At 37.8% G+C, this 11,298-nt stretch overlaps 2 protein-coding genes across 2 annotated transcripts; one reads left to right on the forward strand and one right to left on the reverse strand.

Annotated features, from left to right (window-relative positions):
- Window positions 1–545: 545 nt before the first annotated feature.
- On the forward strand, window positions 546–5,802 carry LOC143919559 (protein CNPPD1). The gene is made up of 5 exons (XM_077441936.1): window positions 546–776; window positions 1,049–1,142; window positions 2,431–2,636; window positions 2,710–2,838; window positions 4,823–5,802. Exons 1-5 carry the CDS (start codon window positions 738–740, stop codon window positions 5,528–5,530), a joined length of 1,176 nt encoding a protein of 391 aa, XP_077298062.1. The 5' UTR covers window positions 546–737; the 3' UTR covers window positions 5,531–5,802.
- Window positions 5,803–6,407: 605 nt separating this feature from the next.
- LOC143919565 (uncharacterized) lies at window positions 6,408–10,162 on the reverse strand. Its single transcript, XM_077441941.1, has 7 exons — window positions 9,740–10,162; window positions 8,307–8,432; window positions 8,190–8,231; window positions 8,048–8,115; window positions 7,407–7,610; window positions 7,188–7,333; window positions 6,408–7,105 (listed from the first exon to the last, which is right to left on the reverse strand). Exons 1-6 carry the CDS (start codon window positions 10,086–10,088, stop codon window positions 7,214–7,216), a joined length of 909 nt encoding a protein of 302 aa, XP_077298067.1. The 5' UTR covers window positions 10,089–10,162; the 3' UTR covers window positions 6,408–7,105; window positions 7,188–7,213.
- Window positions 10,163–11,298: the final 1,136 nt, after the last annotated feature.

Genomic DNA, 11,298 nt, shown 5'->3' on the forward strand with positions numbered 1-11,298 from the left:
TGTTGCCACAAAAAGTCTGCGCGGCAGAGTTTGTTCATTGTTTGCTAAACTTCGTCTCTCTTCTGACTTTCCGTCTCTCTCTTCGATGGCTCGCTTTTAAACGATACTTTTGTTGAAAATAACCATTCTAGCTTCAGCAGCTGTATGTGTGTGTGTGTATGGGGTGACCAGTGGCTGTGTATGTGTGTCGTCGTCTCTCGTTCAGCTCGCTCTGGAGCACGTGCTGGAACAGGGCGGGGTGGGAAATTAGACACGTCAAGTCAGTTTATCCTTGTTTATTAAGGAGTAGATGGCGAGCCGGGGAGTTTCTCGGCGCCTCTCGCCTGTGCCCCTTTATGGCGGGGGCTGTGGATGAGTACTGGCTGGCTGGCTGCAGCTGGTCACTGGTCACTGGTCAGGCAAGGTAGACCAGCCACCAGCCACGCCAGTACCGTCTCGGCGGCAGAGTTTGTTCATTGTTTGCTAAACTTCGTCTCTCTTCTGACTTTCCGTCTCTCTCTTCGATGGCTCGCTTTTAGACGATACTTTAGTTGAAAATGACCATTCTATGCATTCTACTTGTATGAATATCAACGATTACCGCATGGCGTAATGATGCGATTGGTGAACGTGCGTCCAGAGGTGTGAGTCAGTTGTCAGTCGTTGACGGTGTGGGCCGCGGTCGGTCTAAGTTGTCGTCGTTGACAGTAACGGTGACAGTGACAGTGACAGCGACAGTGACAGCGACAGCAACGAACATGCGGTCCACCGGCGTCAGCGGCTGTCGAAGAACGAGGGTCTGTATCTGCACCTGCATCTCCTACTCCACTCCACTCCACTCGCCATACTGCGTATTTAGTTGATACGCGTCACCGCATGGTGCCCCGATTACCATTCACTTACTTACTATTAATTATCAACAATACAAAGGCAACCATCAACGCCTGGTTCATAAGCTCGTGTGATTCACCGTTTCGTTCACATATGGAAATTGTGTGCTGCGTTTATCGCGCTTTTGGATTTCACCATGTGACCTCTTTCAAATGTATTTTTTTTTTTTTTTGTTCAGATGATGGGTAATCATGACTTCCTCAAAAGAATAACGAAGTCGTTGTATTATGGAAAACTACCGTCGATCCCGTGCTTAAGTCTCCCGGTTATGGGTTGGTATATTTTTATACTTATTTTATTCATATTTATAAATTGCACCATCGTGTGAAAAGTGACTCGCTTCAGATAAAACTTTCCTAAATGTTATGGAACTAATGTGACTTACTATGAATGTTATCATATTTATTAGTGTTATTTCTTTTTGGCAATTGTATTTCAAGAATTGAAAAATTCAAACTTTTGATTAATAACAGGCATTTTTTGTAAAATCTGGTTTATTCAATTGTCACTTTTCTTGCTTAGTTATAATTATGTACCTATTATAAACTCCTTTATGTGTTTCCTTGTGATGAAATAATGATAAAATTTTAGCGGGAAAATGAACTTATTCCAGTTACTCCACCAATAGTTAATAGAAAAATTAATCCTATAGTTCAGTATAAAGAAGGGTTTAAGTTTAATTGAGTTCCGTTTAGTCTTGCTAATCATCTAAAAATTTTGATTCCTGTTGGAATAGCAATAATTATTGTAATGGATATAAGTTCTAAGCATTTGTTTTACGGAAAATAAATGAAAGGTTCTGTTGCGTTTTATATGGAATCAAATGGTTTGGGGCTTGCTTTTCTACATGATGGATATAAAATGCTGCAAATAACCGAAAAATGTAGGTACTTGTTTAGTAACTAGGCTCACGCTTCACGTTTATAAACCGATTATTACGCTTCGCTGCGACATAGCGTTTCGACTATCACTTTAAGGCGCAGGCCTTACTACTAAACAAGTACCAAAATTTGTGACAAATAGAAAAGTTGGGAGGAGAAAATTGTCATGGCTCCAAAGTATACAAAAGTGGACAAGCAACCAGATTGTAAAACAGCTGTCTAACTGTCGTAGGACAAAAATAAGTTTGAATAAAAGCTGCCAACCCCGATAATTGGAATCAAAAAATTTGGTATTTTTCTGGATAACAATGTGAAAAAGTCTATTATTGTAAAAACACAAAAGTACAGCACAGCACAGACCCCAGCTGTGATAAGCGTATCTTCATGTCATTGTTAATCCGTACTATCTTATTATTTCGACAAGTTTCTCCTACTTATCTTTAAATATGAGAATCACCGCTACCGTTCACTGTCACAAAATATCACCGAAAAGACTCCCAAGGGATAAGCTTTTGGAAGAATCATACAGACTGGGCATACCAGTGTTTTTTTTGCACGTGCAAAACTACCTATAAAAAAAAACACGTCGGTTTCACTTTTTCGATATAAATAATTATAATGTTTTCAGTTCAATCTGTACTATTCTGTATGTTGAAAATAATCTTGTTTTTATTTACAGAGTTGTCTGCCGACGTGTTCTCCGAAGCTCACAAAGGAAAATCCCTCAAACGACTGTACTTAGACGACGCTGCCGAATTGACAAGAAACGCATGTGTATCCCCCTGCTCTCTAGTATTGGCCCTTTTATATTTAGAAAGATTGAAGACCTTCAATCCTGATTACGTCGCAAATATAGCACCCGCAGAATTATTTTTGGTTTCTCTAGTAAGCGTTACACATAACAGATATGATAACACACATCCAATGTGACATGTATTGATAAAATTCAAATTAACAGATGGTATCGAACAAATTTTTACAAGACGACGGCGAAGAAGACGAGGTGTTCGCCGATGAATGGGCTGCTTCCGCCGGTATATCTTCTGTAGCATTGAATCAACTCGAAAGAAAATTTTTACATGCAATAGTAAGTTTCCTTACTTTTTTCAAGGCTATACTTTAATTCATACTGGCATAGCATAGACCGGCAACTGCATGTAAACATCAGTACGATAAGTATTCTTTAGTACGTTTTATATGAACACATTTACATATAATACATCTTCCGTAATGTGTATGTAGCGTAGTCGACAAAATCTATTCATATTATACAGCAGTACATGACACCGTGACATATCAAGCGAAACCGGTTTTCTTTGGCCACTAGAAATATTCTCGTACAACGTGACGTCATAGTGGCGAGTGCACGCGTACTAACGAAAGTGCGCACGTGCATATTTTCGGAAACGCCATATTATGACAATATTGATTCGATGCAAGCAATATTGCGCCGTAATGTATGAATTTGTAAGCCGATTTTGCCTTGCATTCGGCCAAAACTTGTATGAATGTGCGCTGCTGTATAGTATGAATAGAAGTAGTATTTTCCGTGAACTGCTGTTGCCTTTCAGTGCTGGATAGTATGAATAGATCTTTAATCACATTTTGAATGCAATAAGAATAATAGATAACAGAGTTTGCCAATTTATCTGATGCCATTGAAATGGTTCCAATAAATTGACGACCCTGTCCCATCCCTTTCGCAAAAATTCGAGTTATTTAGCATATCGATTCTCGTTTTGAAAAATTTGACCGTAGATGTCGTCTTTAACCCTTTGAGTGCTGACGTCTTTTCTGTTGAAAGCCAGCCACGCTGAAAATTTCGCCAACATTTCCAACTAGAATTATATAGAAATCCAATAGAAAGCAGGTATAAAAATTGCAGCTAATCCAAACAAACTCTAGATCACTACCTACCCGAGATAACTACCGCCAAGGATTTCAAGTTTTGTAAAGGTGTGTTTAGACTCTCTAATATATCTTGCAACAATAATAAATAAAAAAAAAGTCTATTAATGAATGTATTTTTCCAAAACTAGTTCAATCTTCTTCATTGTCAAATGTAATGCTCACAATCTTAACCGTTTGCCCGCGGCCGTCTTCTATGGAAGCTTTGCGCGACAAGTCTGTAGCGTGGCTGTCTTCCATAGAATTTCTGAACTTTGTACGGGATTTTGAGCCTTATATGCGCCTATTTCAATTGTTTTAAGGTTCAAAATTGGTTGAATACATTACTGAGAGTTGAATGCCATCTATTCAATTTGCTTAAAATGAATATATACCAGTCAAAATCAGTTTTTTGTGGAACCATACTGAAACCTCGTTTATGTGACGTCACGTCTGTTGAACAATGGCGACGATACGTCTCAATTGTATGAAGAATGATTATTTGACAATTAAGCCAAAACTACGAGATATATTATGTATTTTATTGTTTAAAATAATACTTTGTGTTAATTAACATATCTGGTTACTTAGTAAATATTAAAATCTGTATTTAAGGTCGAAAACTCGATTGCCAAATTCGCGAAAAAGGTGCCGCGTACAGGACTTGTTCGCTATATTTATTGCCGCGGGCGAAGGGTTAATGCCAAGCCACAATCTTAAATACTCAGCAGTTAGGGATTTCCATTGGGAAATTCTGCTATGGTTATAAATTCAAAAATTCCGCTGTAAACCAGTCTTTATAAACATTGACACGGATTATACGACCCATGTTCAATGCTACCTGGAAAGTTTTAGCGTGTAGTATTCTTGATTATTTTTTACATACTCAAAATACAACGCCTATCGGCGTATTTCAGGCTCATGCACTTATTCGCAAAGCGCCAATCGGCGTTGGTCAGCATTCAAAGGGTTAATAAATGTGTTTATATCTGTTTAAACAATTAATAAACAATTCTTTATCTGTAAAGCATTTTTGTTGCGTTGGAGCAATCCGTTACACGAGTGTGCATAATTGATTGAATAAAATAATAAATATGTAGTTTTGCATAATTGTACCAACCTATAGTTTGCCGTGACTGTTATGCTTTTATAACTATTACATTTTGTATAATTTAAAATTTCAGGACTGGCGGGTGTTTGTCAACGAATCTCAATTTGAAACGACCCTGGAATGGCTCGAGCATCAGATATCTTTGAGGCAGGCCAAACTGCGCGGCTGGTTCACGTACACGGATTTAGCGAACATAAACAATACCGTGGAGAGCATAGGACTGATGAAATGTTTAGTGACTGTTTACATTGCCCTGTCGGTGAGCTACCTCGCGAGTGTTTACACTTTAGTGGCCTCGTCGTTTATAGTATCACAGAGCTTGCTAACGCTGACGTCCACCAACCACATAATGAACGCTTTTGGCTGCATCAACCCTGCCGATCGACTCACCAACATGAATAACACTTCTTACGTTTACGACAATGTCGTCGACGATGTACCTGAAACATACTCGGCGGATTTGATACAGGAGCCGAGTAATTTGCGGTTTTTGGAAGACAATAGGAATTTCATTAGGAACAATCATGACCAAAGAGCGTCACAACACCTGTCCGGGATTGAAAACAGTAGGCCGTTGTACGTGTCGTTTTTGCGAAACTTCATTCAGTCGTCTGTATTGAACGAGTGTGCTAATGGCTCAAAGAATGTGTACTCGTACGAGGAAACGAAACTGAACGGCATCAACGAAAGCGCATTTCCGTCGACGTGCAAGAGCAGATATGGCTGTATCGCTTCGGATATGAAATGGATCAACTTTTGGACGAAACCAGTATTATGTTAGTGTAATAATTCAAATGTAAAATAATTCGTTAATGTATTGTTCGTACTGTTGAAGCCCTTTTACTTTGTTCTACTGTTAGGTTAAAAAAAAAAAAAAAAATAACATCATAGATTTATTCTTGTATGTATGTAAATGAATTTTAAGTAATTTAAACACATGACTAAATATACATGAATATGTATAAAACAAACGTCGAGTATTTTTGTAAGCCTAATTATTTATAAAAGAAATAAATTTTTCACAAACTGTTATTTAAAAACGTTTTTCTATTTATCTTCAAACTGATAATTGTTTATGATAAAACCCTCATAAGCCGCATGCACATGTATGTTTATGATTAAGATCACACCATAAAAGTCTATTTATACTATCCAGCACTTCACAGAAAAGGCTACTTCTATTCATACTAAACAGCAGCGCAAATTCAGACAAGTTTTGGCCGAGTGCAAGGGCAAAATTGTTCGACGATATGTTGCAATATTTCTTGTGTCGTATCGTTGAGTCAATATGACGTTTCTGAAAATATTTATATGCGCAATATTTCATTAGTACGGGTGCAGTCGCCACTATGACGTCACGTTATGCATGAATATCTCCATAGTGGTCAAAGAAAACCAGTTCTTGATATGTGACATGTACTGCTGTATAATATGAATAGACGTCTAATCATACTATTAATCACTACAAGGTAAAAGCAGTGCACGGAAAAGACTAATTCTATTCATACTATACAGGAGCGCAAGTTCGGGCGAGTTTTGGCCGAGTGCAAGGCAAAATAGTCCTACATATATGTATATTATAGAGAGCTACCACAAGACGCAATATTGCTTGCTTCTAAGATATCATCCACAATACTGCGTATACATAGAAATTCAATAACAGTGAAACTCGATAAGTTTATTATATTATAATAATATTCATATATTTTATTTACATTCAATTGTACAAGCAGCAACCATTACTGTGCATATACATATATACAAACAGGCATTCTGACCCGAACAATTAGATAGAATATTTCTAAATCCAAATAAATATTCTGTGTCTCGCTTAATCAAAGCGAGGTTATCTATTGATAATTGCATACTTATTATATGTACGCATTTGATTGATTTTTAATTAATAGCAGCCGTGATAATAAGATAAAATCGTGTAATACAAAACGTTGCGCGAAAGTTACGCATCAGATGAAACCGGGTACGTTTCAGAAATTTGTAGTGCTGATATTGAATAAAATTAATGCCAAGTACAAAACACAACATTCTGCTCGCTACTTGTGATCGGATTAACTTTTAAGAAGTTTTAATAAAAATACATCCACATAATATAAAATAAAAATCAAATACAATACTTGATAGTGTTATCAATATTCGAAAAAGCATAACTGTTTTTATCTTAGCGATAAGTAAGATAAGTTACGGCTGATTTTTCCCTTCCAAAAATACTGATTGCATATACGAAATTAAGTTAATTTTTTGCTTTGTTTTTAAAGATACACTTTTACAATACATAAATTAGCTTGTTAAAATATTAAATAATTTATGACTAATTATAGCATGAGTAATTTCGCCTTATCTGAAAAAATAAAACAATACATAATATCAACGTATAATCAATTATAAATAGGAAATCTCATATCAGGTATTGAAATTATTACCACTTCTTAAAGCGTTTCAAATTCCATCATTCTGATACTTGGACATCAACATTTTTATTAGGTGTCTTCGTTGTTTTATCTTCTTTTAGGAAGAGTAATGGAAGCATGCCCAAAAGACATCCCAAAGTTATTCCGAATACACGTCCCTAAAAATTAAATTTATCGTTTAAATGTGTCCTATTAAGAACAATATTATACAAAGTGAATGTTTAAACATACCATATTGGACGCTCGCCGACTTACAGGCATGTCCAACTGTATCGGAGTGAGTTTCGGTGGTTGAAACCCAACCCTTTCAGCAAATCGTTCGACATAGAAGGCAGAACCGATGCCGATAACATCACTCATGGTATTTCCGAGAGCTGCAGCTGCCATTGTAGATATACATACATACGCACCGAGCGTGTGATCTATAGAATCACCCTAAAAACATGAATTTTATATCTTATAAGTCCAAGCAAAGTGAGAACTGACTAAACTTTTCCTCTGAAGGAATAAAATGAAGACGCAAACACACTGAATCGTACGCCATGCACGTACTCGTGCTTTCCAGCTGGGAAGAGTGTTTCTTCGGGTCACTGTTAATTCATACGACTATTTCGACAAGTTTCTCATACATTTCTTCAAATATGGGAATCACTGTTATCGATCACTGTCAATACAAAGATAAAATATCACCGAATACACTCCAGGGGGTGATTTTTGGCAGAGATCAGGCGTGCTAGTGTTTTTTTTACATGTGCAAAACTATATTGACAAAAGCACGTGCTGCGTACCTCTGTGTGTCTGCGCTTTTATGTAATTTGAAACAAAAAAAAGCCTTTAAAATTAGCTGCAATAAGATAATACCAAAAACTTACGGCAACAATCATAATAAAATTGTCGAGGAATCCAAATCCAATGAATGGGATTGAATTTGCAATTAGTACTGAAATAATAAAACACAAAATTGAAATCGAGTCTTAAATATATTTCGTGAAATTGTTATTTTATAACACTTACGATGAAATAAATCACTGCTCGAAGGGGTGGGAACGGTTTCAGCTAAAAATAATTATAAAAAATCGTATTTAATAGTTTCATAAACAGTATAAATTAAATAGGAATAGTAAAAGTTACCATATTTTCGCTTCAACCAATCTTCAGGAACCGGACAAAATGTTCCGGATGGATCCACATCACCCAATTTAGGAACTTTACTAGGACGACCGAATTTACTTCGCCAACGGTGTGCAGCCAGTTGACCTACGAATAAATAAATCGAAAATATTATCATTAAAATAAAAATTAACACCGTCGAAACATTACATTTCAGGGCCTCAAAATAAACTATGGCTACGGTTCTCAGGTAACGAAATATAATAGAGACGCGTTTACAGGGCGATAAAAGGACGAGTTAAATTTATTATTTTGGTTTCTTGAAATCGAAAACTGGCCAACTCAGATTGTGCTTGGGATTTTCCAAGTGCTTAATTCACCACTGGTCGAGCGATAGGTTACCAAATATTTCGTTCTGCATACGCATTTCTTTATATGTTTAAATGTCAGGTCATGCGTTAGTATTTTGATACCTCTCTATGGGTAAAGTTTAAAATTTGATTATGTATAATACATACATACATGTATAGGTTTAAACATCGAGAGTGATACATTAGAAAAATAAAATAAAATTTTAAAGTTGCAAAAATGTAGATAGTTAACGACAGAGAAGAATTTATAAACCAAATATTTACATAGAGCTTACGTGTAGACAGATTTCGAACAAGGCTGGCTGAAAAGTTAGAGAAAAAATGTGTCAGTGCTGTGAGAAAAAAGATAGAAAGCGAAAGAGAATGTGCATCAAAAAATGTACAATATTTATTCAAAACAAAACTTACATACATACATAGTACACAAATAAATCAGTGCTGAAAACGGTAGTAAAATCGAAGACGTGTAGAATACATAAATTACAATTACCATTCGAGAGACACAACTGTGACGCATGCAAACACCACCTGCGTATACTATTTCAAATTAGTATTCGAATTCAGTGCAAAATCGTGTCCGATAAGTTTCATGCTACACGACACATGCAAATACACTTTTAGTCATGTTTCATACAATTTGAGGGAAGTGCAAAGTATTTGTTCACAGTGTGAGACCTTTTATCTGTGCATTACACAACGTACGCCACATTTCAATCGAGTGTGTATCTTCGCATCAATATCTACAAATAGAATATTCCACGAATGTACGCTAATCATATAAATAATGCAAACGATGAAAGGTATAAATAAGTGATGGGCAGATCGTCGAAGATGGGGTAATTTCGACCGATCTAATATTGAACGCGGATATGGTCGTTATCGATCGGGTTACGATAGCTGTCACTCGACCTGCGATCGACGATCAGCGCTCGTCCATTCGACGGACGGACGGATAATATCGATGACAGGTCGAGCTCGGAATGTTCGAGTGGGTGTAGGTGGAGGTGGAGGTGGAACGAGGTCAGATGTGAGATGTGAGATGTGAGAAGTGAGAAGTGAGAAGTGAGATGCGAGATGCGTCACCTTCGTACTCGTCTTTGATGCGTTTGGACTCGAAGTGCTGCAGCGCGGTGAGGAGTTCGCGGCGCTCGTCCGTGGTCAGCCGCAGCGCCAGCTCGTGCGCCTGCTGGCTGTTGAGTAGGGGCTGCTGCCCACTCGTGGCACTTGCGGCACTTGTGGTTTGTGGTTGAGGTTGAGGTTGAGGTTCGCCAGGCGAGAGCGAGTACGAGCGTGTGGAGAGTGTGGAGAGTGTGGAGGCCGCGGAGAGGAAGGCCGACTGGCGGTCGAGATCGAGATCGAGATGGTGACGCCTGGGCGGCCTCTGCAACGCCAACAGCCGCCGCTGCAAGACGCGAGACAACGACGCGGCCATTGCGCCGATCGCACGCGACTGATCTCATCTGTCATTTCACGCTACCGGCGAACACGGCTGCCAACTCGTCTCACACATATATGACAACTCCATACATTATAGGCTACGTCCACACTACCGATATTTGCGAATTTTTCCGGGTTTGGTGCATCCACTCTAAAATCGCCAGATTAACAGAACGGCAGCTTTAAACGTAATTCTCGTTTTCTCAAATGATAGATTGCACATCAGATGACGAGTAATCTTTCTGGCGAGTTTAATAAGGCAAGATTCGGAACTTATCGAATCTTGCCTTATTAAACTCGCCTGAAAGATCCAACTCAATTTTAATAATTGCATCTGTGCACATCGAAAGGTTACCCGTCATCTGATGTGCAATCTATCATTCGAGAAGACGAGAATTGCATTTAAAGCAGTCGTCCGTTAATCTGTCGTTCAATTTTACCTGGCGATTTTAGAGCGGATGCACCGCATCCAATTTTTCCATAACCAGTTCCTAAATAGCAACTACAGGTTGCAATATGGGAACTGGATATGGAAAATTCGAGAATATCGGGTAGATATCGGTAGTGTGGACGTAGCCATAATACTGCATGTCTGGCAGTCAGTGCCATCGTTTAACGATTAGTTCAACGGGAATTCGCCTAATAAAATTCCATTCATTATTACATTGGTACGATAAGGATAATAAATTAGCCAAATCCCGTATTCTGCCAAATAGCTCCCGTATTCTGCGCGCGCACATTAAACAAGGCTGTATGACAAAAAGAGAGATAATTTCACCGCATGCCACTCATATATATTATATATATATGTACATAGTACCGTTTACCGACTTAAGATCTTTCGATTTTCGATCTTTGCCTTCCGATATTTGCGTTTTCGGGCGTTTCACTTTCGGTCCCGCGAGGGAGACCGATTAAATTCCTAGTGTAAAACAAAATGTGAAACCCGTTTAAAATTTTACCCGACATTATTTATAAACGCTTCGTATATAAAGTGGCCATATGTATTGGTTTTATCAGTGCAGTACTAGTTTTTTTGGACATTAGTCTGGTCAATTGAGAAATGTAACCGGAGCAATTTAAAATTATAAAATAAAATAATATTATTTATCAAGATCGAATATGGACATCCATCGTTGATAAAGTAGTCTTAAATCAATTTTAATTATTACAATTACGTACTAATCTACCCATCTTTTTTTTTT

Source organism: Arctopsyche grandis, chromosome 12 (assembly GCF_051622035.1).
Source record: "Arctopsyche grandis isolate Sample6627 chromosome 12, ASM5162203v2, whole genome shotgun sequence".
NCBI lineage: Eukaryota > Metazoa > Arthropoda > Insecta > Trichoptera > Hydropsychidae > Arctopsyche > Arctopsyche grandis.